The 18,661-nt window shown below is 41.6% G+C and overlaps 1 protein-coding gene across 1 annotated transcript in view; it reads right to left on the reverse strand.

Annotated features, from left to right (window-relative positions):
• Window positions 1–11,408, reverse strand: part of AMFR (autocrine motility factor receptor) — a 45,050-nt gene extending 33,642 nt beyond the window's left edge. The window contains exons 1-2 of the mRNA XM_058706790.1: window positions 10,948–11,408; window positions 1,768–1,860 (exon numbers count right to left, since the gene is read on the reverse strand). Coding sequence (XP_058562773.1) covers window positions 1,768–1,860; window positions 10,948–11,202 — 348 coding nt within the window. The 5' untranslated portion in view covers window positions 11,203–11,408. The remainder of the gene's footprint in view (window positions 1–1,767; window positions 1,861–10,947) is intronic.
• Between the last annotated feature and the right edge of the window lie 7,253 nt (window positions 11,409–18,661).

Raw genomic sequence — 18,661 nt, forward strand, 5'->3', positions numbered from 1 at the left:
TCCACTGGTGCCAGGTGAGTCCACCAGCATTCAGACAGCTTGCCTGGGCCTGACCAATTTCTGGCCTGCAAGTCAAAAGTTTTTCTTGAAAAAGAAAGAAGCGTCAGGGCGCCTGGGTGACTCAGTCAGTTAAGTATCCAACTTTGGCTCAGGTCCCATGGTTCGTGAATTCGAGTCCCACATCAGGCTCTCTGCTGTGAGCACAGAGCCTGCTTCAGATCCTCTGCCCACCTCTCTCTCTCTCTGCCCCTCCCTTGTTAGTGCTCACTCTCTCTCTCTAAACATGAAAGAAAAAGAAAGAAAGAAAGAAAGAAAGAAAGAAAGAAAGAAAGAAAGAAAGAAAGAAAGAAAAAAAGAGAGAGAGAGAGAGGGAGGGAGGGAGGGAAAAAAGAAAGAGGCATCAAAAGGAGCTTTTTGTATCCCACCAAAGAAATGACAATCTATTGATGCCATTTGGGAGACCTCTGGAGTTGATATTTTGGAGAAAGTGCTCAATACTCACTAATGAAAACTCTCTGGGAGAACAAACAGTCCTGCTCGTAACAGCATCCAAGGGCTCAACCACACAGTTACCTCATTTCAGCTCTGAACTAGGACCTCAGCCGACTTGATAATAGAGGACTTGGGTTGAAAGGGTAAAGAGTGAGACCAATGTAGGTTCATGCAGCAGCTTCCTGTGTCTTATCACCGGAGGAAGATAAAGTAAAACATAGTTCTGTTTGTATGGTGTTGTGTTAAGGCCAGTTCTAAATTCTTATTTTAAAACACACCATTCTACATTCTACACTAAAATCCTTGGGGGACTGCCAATCTGTCCAGTACGCTTGTGGCACATTCTTTATCCGAAGTACCTCCTGTTCCTATACGTGCATATTCTGGGAGTAATGCTCCAATGCCAGACCACCTCACCTGAAACGAGAACAAGCCACCTAATTGTCTGCTCCTGGAACGATGAATCTTAATTTACTTTTCCAAAGGGAATAACTTAAATCTCTCAGTAAATCCCTTTGGAAAGGAACTTCTATCCTAAAGAGTGGTATTCACTACTATTCAAACTAAAATAAATCTATGCTTCCTTTCACACAACATTCATGAAAGTTATGGGGGGAAAAGCTGTAAAGAACAATACCAGGACAATTTGGCTACAAATTGAATATGGGCTGCGGATTACAGAAAGTATTTTATCGGTGCTAAGTTTCCTGATTTTGGTCACTGTGCTATGGTCACATAAGAAAATGTCCTTGCTCTTGTGAAGTACATAGTGAAGCATCTGGGGATACTGTCCACAGATGATGTGTGGGGGGATGATGTCCACAACTTACGTTCAAATGGATCAGAAAAAAAACATTTAATATAAATAAAAGGTGAATGTTAAAGCAAATGGGACAGAACATTGGCAACTGTGAATCTGGATACAGGTGTATAGAAGTGCTTCAGAGTATTCAAGCAACCTTTCTGTAAGTTTAACATTATACCAAACACTGGGGCTCCTGGGTGGCTCAGACGGTTGAGCATCCAAGTTTGGCTCAGGTCATGATCTCACAGTTTATGAGTTTGAGCCCCGCATCAGGCTCTGTGCTGACAGTTCAGAACCTGGAGCCTGCTTCGGATTCTGTGTCTCCCTCTCTCTCTGCCCCTCCCCTGCTTGCACTCTGTCTCGCTCTCAAAAATAAACATTTTTAAAAAATTAAAATTATACCAAACACAAAGTTAACAACAACAAAAAAAATCTGGTCACTAGAATCCATCCTTGCCATTTGGACTTACCTGTCTCTCACTCACTCGAAGAGGGCCAAACACAATACACTGGATTAGTTTAGCCACCAACATCAAAACACAGCAAGCAGTATTTACTAGAACCTGTACACAAACCAAAGAAAGAAAGTTTATTTCCTCCTGCTAAAAAATAAAAACAGCTCTAAAGATTTTGTATTCGGAATTCAGCAATCATTTCCAATGACTGAGCCTCTCCAGTTCCCTACCAACACAACTAATATTTGAAGGGGCACACTTGTAGGGGTGGTGGGAGTAGAGAAAAGGAATGGGGAGGAGAGGCACCAGCTTAGCAGCCAATTCACAGAGCCCTGTCCCAATATACCATCCAGCAGGCCACCTTCCCCTTCAGTCTTTACTGAACTGTGTGTGATAAACTTTGTACTGAATGTATAAAACTATATGCACCTTGTAAGCCATACGTATCGCCTAGGTACCTCACTTCACACATTAAGATTTTGAAGAAAACTTTGCTAGAAATGGAAGTTATCATAAACTAAAATCCAGCACCTACATAGCTTGCTCTGCCCTGCAGAAAGGAATAGCAAGTGAGGAGGAGAGGGTTGATAGTCACATAAGAATCACAAGACCATAAAAAATAGAGAACTCATATATATATGTACATATGTACGTATATATGTATTTTAATGTACTACAATGGGATAATCTGCCAACCAAAAGATAAATGTTCCCCATGCTTGGTGTTGGCCTTCAAGTAAAGGTTCTGGGGGCATCAGAGGGAAATGGAATAGAGAAACCAGGAAGAAGGAAGAAGGAAACTAGCAAGGGGGTCTGAGAACTGGAAGGCAACCAAGAGACACCAATGCAAAACCAAGGCCTTCTTCAACAGGAGGTGAGAAATCTTCTCTTTTCTTAGGTAATTAAGAGAATGGATATCCCTACACCTAAACAAGAAATCTAATGCTCACAAAATGAAAGAGTTGGCTGCCCTTGACCAAGAGGCTAGGGGGGCACATCTCACCATTGATGCTCAAATGATTTTTAAAACTCTGCATGACCCCAAAAGCCAAAGGGACCTTGATAAAGACAGTAAACATGACTTTTATTGAGAAATTAAATTAATGGAATAGATGGAAATGAATGGAAATTAACCCCAACTCCATGTAAAGACTGCTTCAAGCTTTGATTCATTAAGCTTATAGGAAGGTGGCCATATTCTTCCTGGGTCATTCTTCCCTCTTCTTTTAAAAGAAGCAAATGATACTATGGAACTTAAAAAAAAAAAAAAAAAAAAAAAAAAGATGACAGAAGAAGTAATATAAAAAAACAAGCTCCTTAAGATCTCTTCAGGTTCCCCTTAGTATTTCACACCATCTACCCCTCTGGGAGAACATACGTAATGGCAGTCCTGATTCATTACAAAAAGGTTAAATTATGTTTAGTCCTATTCTGCCTGTCTAATGGGGCAAGGAAATGTGTGATATATTTTTAAAGAACTGAAAAAAAAAAATAGTTTGGCTGAAAAAAGAAACTATTCTGGTAATTAAATCCTTCAAATAACCAGGAAAAATAATTAGTTATCCAAAACATCCTATATCCCTAACTTGTGACTCCAGTGGAACAGCCCTATTCCAAACGGTCCAACAAATAGCTTAGGATCCTAATTTGCAAGGAAATGAAATAGATATCAAAAAGATCACTATCATTGTACTCTAAACCAGTCAATGGGAAGCTTGGTCATGTTAATTTTAAAAAACTTCATAAGACAAAGCAACCATAACCCTTCAAGCCACATCTCCTAGCTGAGCAGAATTTTTTTTTGTTTTTAAAGTAAACTCTGCCCCCATTGCGGGGCTAGAACTCATGACCCTGGGATCAAGAGTCACATGCTCATTGACTGAGCCAGCCAGGCGCCCCTGAAAAGAATTTTTTAAATCAGCCAAACATCCATCCCCCAACCTAATTATAACACAATTTTTAAAAAGAATTCTTGCTGGTTTTGCAGGTGGGCATAGCAAATAAAGAAATGACTCCACACATTTAGCACCTACTTGTTCAAGGCACGTGGGATGTTAAGAGAAATGAGAGAGCTCTGCACCCTGCATTAAAAGAGCTTTTAGAATCTGCAGGACACAGAACTTGGTAAGCATCTAACACACCAAGCAGGCTGCAGGGAGAGCCATCGGTGCAGGAGAAGAAAGTAAATTGAGGGCCACGTAATCATTGCTCTATCCAAAAGCACACTCTAGCACATCTTGGGTTGCAAAACAAAAAATAAAGTATTATTTACTATTTCTGTTACATTTCTTCAGGTTCAAAAATACAGTTCAAAAAATTAGCATCATTTTTTTTAAAAAGTCAGTCTGTCATAATCCCATCACTCATAGATAATCATGTCTTACTTAAATTTCAATGGAAGATTTAAAAATTAGCCAGGGTAAAAAGGAAAAAAGGCTTGAGAAAATACACTGATATTAGAAAGGGAATTTATGTAAAAAGAGCTAATCTTTTGTGACCTTTATATGAAAGCCAGGCTACACAGAATTGGAAGCAACTAAAAATTATTTTAAGATGATGAACGAAGTATTTTTAAAAACACCTTAACAATTATTAGTAACTATTTATTCTTTGTCTATTTATAGAAAAATTACTTAATATATAATAAATTCTCAACTTTAAAACTGATTAAGCCTTGGGGCGCCTAGGTGGCTCAGGTCATGATCTCACGGTTTGTGGGTTCGAGCCCTGTGTCGGGCTCTGTGCTGACAGCTCGGAGCCTGGAGCCTGCTTTGGATTCTGTGTCTCCCTCTCTGCCCCTCCCCTGCTTGCACTCTCTCTACCTCTCTCAAAAGTAAATAATAAACATTAAAAAAAAAAAAACAATAAAAAAATAAAATTGACAAAGCCTTGAAAATGTGCAAATACAGAAAGCAACCTAATTGTAGCATTCTCCACTTAAAAGCAAATCCCACCAACTATACTTCAATTAAAAAAAAATCACCTGCACACAAAAATTTTTTTTTTACCATGTTTCTATGTGTGAGCATTTGCTAAACTGCACACTGTATAAAATCATTTGTTCCTGGGCCTCTGAATAGGAGACAAAGATAAAGAAATGGCAATTTCTTTCTATAGGGGATAAGTGGTATTTTCTAACTAAAATAAAGTATGGCATTCTAAAAAATTAAATCAATACATTAAAGCAAATCCCAAATCAGATCCCATTAGGTCACCAGCAATATTCTTACAGAAACACTTTAGCCCAGATGTAAATCCACAGAACCAGGACAAACCTTCTCACCTCCACTAATCAAAACGAGGCTCACCTCTAGCAAGCCCAGTCTGAACCCCTTTATCCACACAGACCACAGTAAAAGTACTAACTTCATTTTATTTGTTCTGTGCAGCTAGTTTTTCCTTGCAGGCAGAATCCAAACTTGACTGTAAGGATAAAGGGTTCACTGGAGCACTGTTGACTGACAGCAGAAAAATGGAACACAATTAAATGTCCATCAGAGAGACAAGTTCAATAAACTGAAAGAGGCATTTGGTGGAATACAATGAAGCCAGGAAAACTGGCTCAGCAGCTTTTTATTTACGGGTACTGTATGGAACCTTCAAGATCACTTGCTTACTGAGAAAAAAGCAAGGTGTAGAAAAACTATTATATGCTTGCCTGTATGCAAAAGAGAAAGCATGTGCATACAGACACGCATACGCACTTGTATAACTGTAGATGTGCACTGTGCCAAGGACTTAATCACCTGGGTGTTTCTCGGTCCTCTACTTAACACTAGCACTAATTACAAGAAAGTGGTAATGGCCACTTCTGGGAAAGGGAAGCAGAAGATTTACTTTTCACTGTACATCACTTGTGTACCTTTTGACTTCTGTACCATGATCATGTATTATTTAATTGATTTTTCTAAAGTTTAGAGTCTATTAAACTTTCTGACCAGTTCTGAAATTCCACATTTATTTTCTCATCATACGATGGGAGACTGAGCAAATGGGGTGGCCTCAATTATCTTGTTACATGAGTATTTCTACTATATTAAAATGCTTCAGAAATGTTTCTCGTATCTACAGCAATGTAAAAACTTTAAATAATGTTCTTTAAGTCCTCACCAAACTTCTTTATTTTGTATCTAGTCTACACAAAATAAGTTTTGTGTGTTCCTAAACAGTCTACAACAGAAAATGTCAAGGCAGTAGTGACCCGAGGAACACCTATTTAATCGGGCTTAACGTAATTCCTCTTAAGGCCCCATAAGAAAATTCCCCTCCCACAGTGGTTCTGCTATGCTACTTGAGAACAACAGAAACGAAATTACAAGACAGTGTGCCCTGAGAGGAAAAAAGAAAGCAATAGCAAACAGATTAGCCATGTTTATCACTGTGTAATTCTGGAGGTATTTTTGATCCTATACAAATGCTGGCCACCAATGGGGTGTTATTTATAAGCTTGTGATAAAATGTAGTTAAACTACCAGGAACGGTCTCCAGGCCAGGATCAATATGGTGTTTCTTAGTCTCCTACTTAACACCAGTACTAACCACCACGCCCACACACCATTTGTCTGTCTCTTCTCTATAAGGACAAGTGGAATATGTTCTCTCTCTGAAGGCTCTCCGTGACCAGTATAAAATTCGACAAAATGCAAAGATGCATACTCCCCCTTTATTACACAGATGATCATGCTCTTCTTTTCACAATGTCAGGGCAATAAGTGAGTTTATTTATACTCATCATGCACGTAGCAAGCAATCAAATCATCTCTTTCTCCTCCTCACCCTGAGGATCTTTTCTATATTTCTAAGTTGTTTATCTAGGCTTATATCCTCTTGTCTAGAAGTGTAGTCTTTCTCTCTAGCTGCCCCAACATTTTTTTTTTTTTTTTAACATTTATTTATTTTTGAGACAGAGAGAGACAGAGCATGAACGGGGGAGGGTCAGAGAGAGAGGGAGACACAGAATCTGAAACGGGCTCCAGGCTCTGAGCAGTCAGCACAGAGCCCGATGCGGGGCTCGAACTCACATACGCGAGATAGTGACCTGAGCCGAAGTCGGACGCTCAACCGACTGAGCCACCCAGGCGCCCCATGCCCCAACATTTCTAAAGCTAACATTTTTCTCCAAACTTCTTTGGAATATTCAACTCATAAAGACTCAAACCTAATAAATTACTTTCAGTTCTGGAGTTTCATAATTATATGAAGATGAACTCTTTAAAGCAGGAGTCAGCAACTTTTTCTCTAATGGGCTATCAGACAATAAATATTTTAGGCTTGGTAGGCCACATGCTCTCTGTCACATACTCTTCCCCTCTAAAAAAAAAAACAAAAAAAAAAACAAAACAAAAAAAAAAACTTAAAAAAATATAAAAACCATCAGGGGCACCTAGGTGGCTCTGTCGGTTAAGCAACCGGCTCTTGATTTCAGCTCAGCTCATGATCTCATGGTTCATGAGGTGGAGCCCTGCATTGGGCTCTGCAACTGCCTACACAAGGCCTGCCTGGGATTCTCTGTCTTCCTCTCTCTGTCCCTCCCACGTGCTCCCCCACTCTCTCTCCCTCTCTCTCAAAAACAAGTAAAAACTAAAATAAATAAATAAATAAATAAATAAATAAATAAATAAATAAAACAAAAATATAAAAATCATCATTAGCTAATAGACTTGTAGAAAATGGGCCAGGCCAAATAGGCCACTGGAGTTTGCCCATCCCTGATCATAGCGGTCAGGTCACTTTTCTCCATTTTCGTTTTTTTGGTGATTTTTTTTTTCCCCCTAGAGACTTCTATTTAAATTATTTGATTTGCATACAACTAAGTCAGAACTTTAACACTTATTTTGTATTTCCATTTCTCCATTCTACCATGTCCTGCTCGTATAATTTTAGAAGCAGATCTGTAAAAAAAAAAAAAAAAAAAAAAAAAAAACAGGAAGGAGATACAATGAAAATAACAAGAATAAAGAAGGGGAAAAGCCAAAAACACCTGTACAATTCAAAACAATAACAGAATGGATCAATAAGGGAAGTGACATCTGAAAAGTGTAAAATAAGCCTAGAAATAAATAATGAAACCTAATCTCAAATGAAACTTTAGAAAGAAAGTTCTAGAAAGACATGCGGAAACAAGTGATCCCATCATCCCTAGGATTTGCCAGGGCAAGAACCCTGGAGCCTCCCCTCGAAACAGTTATGCTCACCCCAGAGGGCCGCCTGGAGATACCCCCCTTGGGGGAGGCCATCTCCTGGCCTCTTCCCATTCTACATGACTTGGTCCTCACCACTGCTGCCACAGGTCGCTCCTGAGAAAATCACCTCATCATGCCAGCCCCTCATCCCCTCCACCCCCACTTAAACCCTATGGCCCACAAAATAATGTCCATACTCCTTAACAGGGCTGTCAAGGTTTACATAATCTGACCTTGACCCCACATCCTAGTCTCCCTAATCCATTTCTCAACCATTAGTGTGCCTAAAATCACCTGGAACATTAATCAAAATGAAGACTCCAAGGTTCTGCCCTTCCCCCTGAATCAATCCCTAGAGAGAATCTGAGAAACTGTATCTCACAAGTACCAGGTTGCCAGAGGCCCACAGGTCCACACTTTGAGAAATACATGTTTAAACTTTAGAGGGGTTGGTCACTTCGCCCACCTCCTGTGACTCCTGGGTGTCCCCTTTACTTTCCCAAACTCACTCTTAATCATAAGACCCAATGGAGTTTTAATTTAAGAGCCCAGTTTATGGGCTGCTCTGCATAGGTCGCGCACTACCTTTCATACGCTGTCTGAGCTTCACGGGCTCTTTTCTCTACTTGGAACACACACCGCTACTTGCTCAGATCCTTCTCACCTCCCGAGGCTGGGTTCAAACACCATCTTCCACGCATCCTTCCCCTAGGCATCACTTTCTCCTTCCCCTAGGCATCACGTTCTCCTTCCCCCAGACTCTGCCGTATCTTCTTTACATATCTACTATCACTCATCAAATTTTGCTTTATTTGTATACGGATTGCTTTGAGGGAAGGGGGAAAGGGTTCACAGCTATGCCTTCCAGAGTGCCCAAAAATGGTACCACTGAAAGGTTTTGAGCTGAGTTTGTTAATCAAAAACGCCCTGAGATGCTATCAGACCTATACTGATTTAAATGGTGCTCACAAAGAGAAGTTTTAGAGATTCCAATAAGCCAAACAGCAGCTAACAGGATTTGCAAACTGGCAGAAAGATCAGTTTTTGTTTTGTCTTGCTTGGTTTTTAAAAAATTGAATCTGAATGTCTTTGGGCAGGACCAAGGCCCCACCGTACATTCACTCAACAATGCTGTCAGGCCAAGGAAGCAGGCCTTTGAAGACTGTGAGTCCCGCTCAGCTACTATGCAATGGGTGATGAGGAAAACTTATAGGGGGTCTGAGAAACCAAGGAAGACCAGCATCAAAGTGTGAAAACCATGAGGAAAGATGTTAGAAGAACAGTAGGAAGATCAACTGAAAAAGGGAAAAAAATCATCAGATTAGGAAGGAATGATAAATCTGCTTTAGGTAAGACCTCTAATGAAAAAGATGGGGGAAAATGGCTATGTTCGTAAAAGAAATAATTTCTGTGGGAAAATCAACAGGCTTTATGCAATGTTTAATGAAGAGGTGTTAACCTTGGAATTTGAACACAGGTTTTGTAAAAACAAAATCTCCTGGAGGGCAAAAAATCGTTAAACAATGCTAGTAGCTGCTATATTCTACAGTGGTTCCTTCTTATTTATGTCTTTTATATCGAAGACTGCATTGTAATCTTGACATTTGCCAGAAGTACTCTTGACATCGATTTAAGTTGTTTACCTGCTAACTCAAACGAAAAAATAGATCTGAGATAAGACAAGAGACGGGAGTTGGGTTCTTTCTCTTGTCCCTTCTTCTCTACTGTTTACACAGTACCCACCTCAGGTACACAGCAGTGAAAGAAGAAAACTTCACCCTTCACTGCCTTCTACTAATCTCTTCATCAGAAGGACCAAGAGACGTAATCCACAGCCCCCCGAGTTCATAAATCCCACTGCTTCCTGATGAAGCACAAAGGGATTAATTATAACAAATGAGTTGTAGATCATTCTCTATCCTTGGAATATTAATCTTAGTCATTTACAGCCTACTCTTAACCCCAAATGGGAACTGCAGAAGACAAGCCCGAAGACACCACAGCAAACCCAAGTGACAGACTTAAATCCTGGAGCAACTTTTCTGATCACTGTGTGTGTACATACATGGCATTCAAGGCCAAGGTGGAAGCGAAGTTCTTTAGTCAAAATACTGTTGATCTGCCCAGCCTGAAATTATCTGTCCTAACAAGCGAAACCAGCACTTATGGCTCGTAGGTGCTGCTTATCTTGCATTGACAGACAAACTGAAAACCCTGTTGTAACATGGATCACTAAATGGACAGATCCGGAGTGAAAACGATGAGCCTGCTCTTGACTCCGAATGTTTTACTGCCCTCACACATCAAAGGAAACCGTCACGACTCATCAGGTAAAAGCAACAGGAAAGGAAGCACGGTTTGTGTGTGTGTGTGTTTGACCCAAACAGGACAATCACATCCTAAATGGCCAAAACGAGAAAAGTTGTGGGAGCCGGCCTCCCTCCTGAAAGAAATGTCCCAGCACACCCAAATGCGTACAGCTGTCCCAAAGCCAACATCTGATTCGCCTCGGCCCCCTCCTCTTTACTGGAAACCCGCTAACAACACTCCGTGCCGACCGAGTCAGAAAAGCCTTTCAACTTCCCTCCACAATTCACTGGCCCACTGGGGTAACCGGCTGCTGGAGGGCTTCGAGTTTCCGTCCCGGGGTCCCTCAGTCACTCCCCCCCCCCCCTCCCAGCACCTCGCCCCTTCCCCTCCTCCGGCTGGACCGCGAGCCCTCGCGCCCTCCGCACCTCCCCGAGCCCCGTCCTCTAGCCTCTCTCGGGTCGCCCCCGCTCTCGCGCGGGCTGATCTCTCCGCGTCCCCCACCCCCACCCCGGGCCACCTCAGCACCTCAGCCTCCCGGAGGGCAGCAAGCTGGCGGGAGGGCCCCGCCCCTCAGGCCGCGCACCCCGGGCCCCAGGGAGGCGACCCCGGCCCAGCCACGCCCCCCCCCCCCCACATAATGGGTGACATGGCGCCCCTCCCCCCGCCCGCTCCCCCCCGCGGCGGCCCGGGCAGCTTCGCTCACCCACACGAACAGGCTGTCCGAGAGCAGGTACTGGGCCACGTCGCGGGCCCGGGGGCCGCCGGCGCTGGGCCGGGCGGGCGCGGCCGCCTCCGTCTGCACCGGGGCCGTTGGCGACTCGGGCTCCCCGGGCCCGGCCTCGGGCTGGCTGAGGGCGCGGTAGGCGCTGACGATGGTGCCGAGCAAGGCCAGGCCGCTGAGGCCCGTGTAGGTGCGGAGGCTGGGCCAAGGGAAGCGCTCCAGGAAGAGCAGCGGCATGGCGGCAGCGGCGGCCTCCAGGCCCCAGGCCTCCCCGCGCTGCGGCCGGGCTCCCGCGGCGGCCTCGCGAACGGTGCCCTCGGGCTCTGGCGTCGCCGCAGCCGCCGCCGCCGCCGCCGCCGCCGCCGCCGCGCCGGGCCGGGCCGGGCCGCTCCTGGCCGCTCGCGCCGCTCCGCCCCGCGCCGCTCCCGCTGCTGCCCCTGCCGGCGCGGAAGAGCCTCGGCGGGCTCGGGGCGGGCCGCCGCCCCCAGCGGGGTGCGGGCGGGACGGGCGCGGGGGCGCGGCCTCCGTCCCCCGCCCCCAGCAGTCGCGCCGTCGCCGAGCGGGTGAAGGCCCGGGCCACAGGCTCTGGGGCCCAGCACCCAGCATTCCTATCCGCCGACACCCCAGCCGGGCCGGGCCCGCGGGCATACAGGGCGCCTGGCCGGCGAAGCAGGAACGTCACGCGGGCCTGACGGCGCCGGCGGGCGGTCGAGCCCAGGCAGCGTCGCGAGTCCGCAGCGCGCGGGGACCCGGACACTCGCCCCTGGGTTTCCTTAACAGTTACCCCGTCCCGCTTAGGCGGGTTACCCCTGAGTACCCCACTGGGCCTAGCGGCTTCCCTCGTGGTCCAAAGAGGAGATAATGCTTAGGGAATAAGAGAGGCTAGACCCTAAAGGAAAGCATATTAATCAACAGACTGAAATGTATCGCCAGTAAGGTGACCTTAAGGTTTTATTGTTTACTAGTAGCCTCCAGCAGAATCTACAACGGACTTAATTCAGCAGGAAGTAAAAATGTGTTCCCTCATACACCAGGAATATAAAATAGGAATATAAAATAATGCAGCTTCTTTGGAAAATTGTTAGTTCCTCAAAAAGTTAAACACGAGTAACCATTTGACCTAGCAATTCCACTCCTAAGTACATACCCAAGAGAAATGAAAAACATTAACTCCACAAAAAATTGTACACAAATGTTGGTAACAGAATCATTCACAACAGCCAAGGGTAGAAAGAACGCTAATGTTCCTCAAGCGATGGGTGCATAAATAAGGTATAATCCATACAATGGACTATTATTCAGCCATGAAAATGAGTGAAGTAATGATACATGCTACAGCACGGAGGAACCTTGAAAACATGCTAGTAAGTAAAAGCAGCCTCACACAAAAGGCCACACATTGTGGGTCCATTTATATGAAATATGCAGAATGCGCAAATACATGTACAGAAACAGAAAACACAGGAATGGTTGCTGGCTGGGAGGGGTGGGATAGGGTGTGGTGGGGAGGGGGAGGCCAGGGATGAGGGAATTGGGGGGTAAAAAGTATGGATTTTTAAAAATTGCAATGGCTCCACCACTCTGAATATACTAAAATTCATTTCACTGTACACTTTAATAAAGCGGTGACCAAAAAAAAAGTGGTGACCAAAAAAAAAGTGCTATACCAAAAAAATGTTTAGCTCGAGGGTCTTACTCCTCATCATATCCCCAGGGTCTAGAATTGGGCCTGCTCCAGAGTAGGTGCTCAGTATATATTTGTTAAATCTTACAAACTTTCAAAAGAAAAGGACTAAACCATGTTCAAGGTCTCTTTTTCTTAAGGTTATTAATTAGAATACAAGGTTCTCTCAAGGTTATTACCATCCACTTTGGAATTGTTAGAAACATCCTATTAAAGGGCCTGTGATGGAACACAACAATTTGGCTTTTGGGAGGATGCGGAAATTACTTACACCACACACACTCTTCTATGTGAAGTCTATATGAATTTTAGGCTTCAGCTCCCTTTGGTTTTCCACCTGGAGCCATTTGATTAAGATGCTCCGCTTTCAACTTTATTGGTAAAGTAAAGGAAGCCTTATTTTGAAAAATGAGGATATTTTCCAGGGAAGTAACCATTCTACTATATTTGAGCTCCCAAGATTTTTAAATCACAATACTGGGCCATCTATATTCAATCCAAGTCAAAATACAGTAACAAGATCCCACACACCAAACTTGTCCAGTCACCATAAGAGGGGTTGCTAATAGATCTGCCTATATATATATATATATATATATATATATATATATATATATATGTGTGTGTGTGTGTATATATATATGTATATATATATGTATACATATATATACACACACATATATATATATTCCACCAACATTCCACCATCTGAATTCTAAAGTGCTATACTCTTCCTTGAACTATGTTGAGATAACCACTACTTTCGAAGTGTTAGACAACCTGTTTTCTGTAACAACTTTGTAAAACCCTTAATAGCAACTTTTTAAAGTTCTGACTACATAAAAATTATAGTCTAAGTTTGAACTTCCTGAGGACTCAATAGGTGAGATTAACCTAACTATATGAGATAATTTTTTATTTGCATTTTAAAAGATTTTTTATTTATTGGGAGAGCACACACACACACACACACACAAGCGAGGGAGGGGCAGAGAGAGGGAGAGAGAGAATCTCAAGCAGGCTCTGAGCTGTCAGCACAGAGCCCAATGAAGGGCTCAAACTCACGAACTGTGAGATCATGACCTGAGCCAAAATCAAGAATTGGGTGCTTAACCAACTGAGCCACCCAGGTGCCCCAGCATTTAAAAAAATGTTAAAGGTTTGTGCCTGAATATTTCACTAGAATAATCAGTATTTGTTCTACCAACATTTTTTTGCTCTCCCACTCCAAGAAGGTAGCCAGGCTTTTGCACATTCTTCTCTCAAGGATTTTTTAGCAAGGTCAAAACTCGCCTTCTAAAATCTACCAGCACTTCTGGTTCTTTGCATTGTCTCCTACTCCCTGAGAGGACCAGGGGAGAAGGCAAAACACAGAGCAATAAATACTTAGTGTGCCCAGCAAGACTGAACATAGGTACAGGGACTACCTTTACAGTTAAGTCCTCAGGCCCGAATGTGGCAGGAAGTCAACCACACCAGACCTTAAAGAGCTGGCCCACCTTAGACAAGAGAAGTATCTGTAGAGTCCATGAGGGAATCTAGAGCTCTCTGCACCCCCACCCTCATTTCAGAGTACCATTTATGCTTTCTGGATTCTTCTGAGACTTTGGGCCCCAAAGTCTCCCAATAATGACTAAAAGACTGAATTTTCTGCCTTCTTCATAAGATGGTAACTGTGATTTAGCTTGAGTTAAAAGAAATTTTTTTAAAAGTATCACTTCAGACAAACCAGAGTTTGTGTGAATTAAGATTCACACCTAGATACATTATTGGTACTCTTTTTAAATATCTGAAATCCTTTCACATTCGTGACTTCATTTGATTTCACCGTACTGTGAGAAAGGCTGAGTACTTTTGTTGTTGTTGAAGATTCTCAACATCCTAGAAACTGAATTTCATTATCTAATCCAGTAGCCTTAAGTATACTCCCACAGAATTCTGGTGTTTCATTAGCGAGACCAATGGGTCCCTCTACTAAATCTAGCAGAGGGAGAAAAATAACCAACTCAAGTTGTAGGTTAAGAAGTTAATGGACATATTTCAATTTGGGGCTTTTCTTTCATAATTTTTCACAGCTTTTTGGTACCTGCCATAAAATACACAAGCAGTAAAATTTTCAGAAAAGTCTTACAGTAACTTTATCAGGTTTTATTCAACTTTTGTTCAGATATAAAATCTTACGGCTATGGTTTTATTACACACCTGTTCCCATCTTTTGGGCACGCTGTTGCTATTTAAGATGCTGAAATTACATTACACAGTATTACATAAGCAGAAAGCCTGGTGTCTGAAAAAAAGACTTAACGGAACCAACACTCTCTTTATAGGTGAGAAAACTGAGTCGCCAACGATACAACAACACACTTAACAAAATTATGGGACAACTTCTAAATCCCAGGGTTCAGGTTCTAAATCCAGTGTCCCCCTTCACAATGCAGGAAACTAGATCTGCCTAAGACCACGGCTAACACACAATGGAAGAGTGCCAGGAGAGGGCAATATCAATGTCCCAGTTCTTCAGGCCCTTGCTATTCTGCCAAGTTGTCTCTTACCTAATGGCCCCCAGCCAAGGACACTGAAAAAGAAGCATGCAGGATTTCTAATTGCAAACTAAGGTTAGTAGCCACACACAGAGTCATTGTTTTATTTTTTTAATTGAAATGACAATAAAATAAAATTTAAAAAGAACAGTGACCATTTTAATCCAACTTTTACTTTACAAATATAAAAATATAACCAAAACTTCGAACAGTTTCTTTTATACATTTTCTGTAAGTGTAATGCCATAAAAATTCTCAAAGCCAAACCATAAACGATGCTTGTACACTATGATGTAAACACAGTAACCCAAAGTTTTTAAGTGTTTAAGTGCACTGATCTCTCCCTCAACAGAGAACGTAATACATTTTCCCCATTTTTGTCTAGTTCTATGTACAATCGATCACTAAAATACAAATTACACCTAAACTGGCTACATCTAGACTCACTTAGGTTTTAGTCCATTTTTTTGTTTTGTTTTCACAAAAACAAGCTTGATAAATACGAGCTAATATTAAAATGTCTTCTATGGCTCAAATTATAGTATTGTTTTTCATCATCTATCTAAACAACAAAGGCAAACTACTTTAAATGAGTCAGTTTAACCCAAATAATAAGTGATGCAAAGCAAGTGGAACAATTAAAGGAAATCAAACTTTTGCTAGGGAAGCAGACTTGTAATACAATGAAAACCCACTTAAAGCTTCTCTGGCGAAGCTGCGTACAAAACTGCACACTGTCTCAAACAGTCGTAGTGACCAGGAGGTACTGTCCTGAACACTATGAACCAGTAAAAACATTAAGTTTGAGAAACTCCAACGTGGAAAAAGCTAATCTAGGCATTTCACCTCAAGTGACTGAGCAAGTACTCAAAAATAAAGTCATTAAAAACCGCAAGCATAAGAGTCACATCATTTAAGAAGGGGAATTTTTAAGCTGCTAATGCTTGCTGGTCTGTTGAATTTAGAGGACCTCTACCTACCTTTCTTCTAATTAAGCATGAAGAAAGACTGGCGAATTTGACTATGTTTTATCTAAATACATGCTAATTTAATGGAACCTGTAAAAAAACAAAATAATAACTGAACCATATAAGCTAAGATGATAAAAAATAAAAAATCTTCCAGATCTCATGTTATAAAGTACAAATTCATAAAGAGAATTATCATAATGCCATTTTAAGTATCATCTACTGATTAAAAAACCACAATAGTCTTCATCGCTTAAAAAAATTTCACTTTTCTTCAAAGGGATGTCAATTCTAAATATGACTGAAAACATCTGAGTAAAACTTCTAGTCTTTCCTCCAAGCTATTGAATATTTTCCAGTGCCATTTAGCAGATTTATATACAATATGCACTACTTGGATTACTCTGAAAAAATAACACGGCATATATTGTACTCCTACAATGCAAAAGAGGACTCTCATCTATAAACAAACCTGAAACATAGAAGGCATTCAAAAATACAAGATCGGTTCAAGAGCTCATTTTAAAATTATTCCGTATTTAATATGTAGAGAATCAGAATGCACAATTTTAAGACTGTTAGTTTTTGCAGAGGTGTGTTAAGAACTTACATTAAAAGAGCTTAGCGTTAAGCAATGCCCATGTACCCTCTTCTAATGTGTAGGAATACATCAGATTTGAATTTCCTAGTTCTACTATTTCCATCAAGAAAACCTAAAACACCAGAGGACTGAGATACAACCGTAACTGACCAGTTCAAAGACAGTTTAAAACATTTGTGTTTGTGTGTTGTCAGTTTTACATCCCAAACCAGATCTTTTTACATTCTAAGGTTAGTAACCCAGACAGCTGAAATCAAAGGTGTTTCTTACCTCGGCCCCAACATATAAATGATGGACTCAAGTACTTACACTGTGAAGTAGTGATCAAGAATTTCTAGGTCAAAGCCTATGTTACAAAGGACATGAGAACCTTCATATTAGATCTCTTCAACTTATACAGCATTTTATAAACCACACGAACCCACCTCCTTCCACCATCCCCAAATGACAAATACTAGCCTAGCACATCTGAAATGTGGTTACTGTAGCCTTTCACTTGGATGCCAGAAGCAACCAAGAAGGTGGACTGGATTAAGCTGTCTCCATCTTTGCCTTCCCCAATCTTGACAGGGCTCAGCTAATCAGTGAGCTCACCAGGAAAATTATGGTAAGTTATAAACATATTAATGTAAACCAGAGGAGTGGGACTGTTAGCCCTTGAGGGAGATGACTATCCACAGAATTAGTGGCTTTTTCAAAAAAACAAACAAAAAAATCACTAATCATTTTTGGTCCTAAAGCCTGGTGGTGCTCACCTACTACAAAGCATGAGCATGGTCACGATCACTACTTGACACATAACCTTGTGATGGTTTGATGGGACCTCAACTAAATAAAATTGAACCTTTACTAACATAATTGCTCTTGGTCTAATTTTTTCAAGTCTAAATAGGGAAGAGTATGCAATGTACCTTTCAAATCACCCTATGTTCAGGAGAAAAAGCCTGTGATCACTACCATAAAGATATAAGAACTAATCAATAGTTCATTTCTGTTTATCTATTAAAAACTATAGCAATCTGTCTTAAGTAGTTGCATCTTACAAGATTTCCTTTTCACCAGACCTACCATCAACAAGTGTGCTACAAGGCATATACACAAAATACTTTGGCCATTAAGCTATGACACAGCCAACAAACTCCTTTGCCCTAGGAGTCTTTTTTTATTCCCCAAAATTTGATCCTAATTTAGTAGTGTTATTTTAAAGAGCTTTTAAAATTTGCCATTTTTCTCTTAGGCTGATAAAATCTATCCCCTATCCTGTCCTTATATTTCAGTTGATTCAAATTATTCCAAAATATTTTTGAAAAGGCTTATGTCACTTGCTAAAACCAAATTTTCGTTTCTATGGATATAAACTGAAATGACTAACTTTGCAATCCAAAGAGCTCAAAACCTAACAGACCCACTTTTAGAAACTTCCTTTACAGACCACTATTTTACCATGACTAAGAATGTCACAACACAAATAATTAATACCTCCATTATGTGAAGGAAAAATATCTCAACCAGCTCTCAATGGGTCTCTTTTTATACCAATTCCCACAAGTTTCCCTAAGGTAGCCAATTTTAACGACTCCTCATATGTTTAAGGTCTGTTGCTTGCGAACAAAGGTCTGAACGTATCAGTATAAAATGTACAAGTCAGTAATATACTGGCAGCTCTGCTGTAGCACAATTCAGAGTGCTTTGTTTCAGGAGTTACACCTTGGGATCCATCAAGCAAATCTAGTTCCCAAAAATAACATAGGTTCCTCGTCACAAAAATCTAGAACACAGCCTTGGAGTATACCCCAACTATGACCTCAGAACAAGGGTCCCATAAACTCGACTGACCTAAATCTGCCATTGTCTTTAAACATTCATCAGCCTACGAGGGGGGAAAAAAACCAGTCCTCACCTG

The sequence above is a fragment of the Neofelis nebulosa genome, chromosome 17, assembly GCF_028018385.1.
Source record: "Neofelis nebulosa isolate mNeoNeb1 chromosome 17, mNeoNeb1.pri, whole genome shotgun sequence".
NCBI classification, from domain to species: domain Eukaryota; kingdom Metazoa; phylum Chordata; class Mammalia; order Carnivora; family Felidae; genus Neofelis; species Neofelis nebulosa.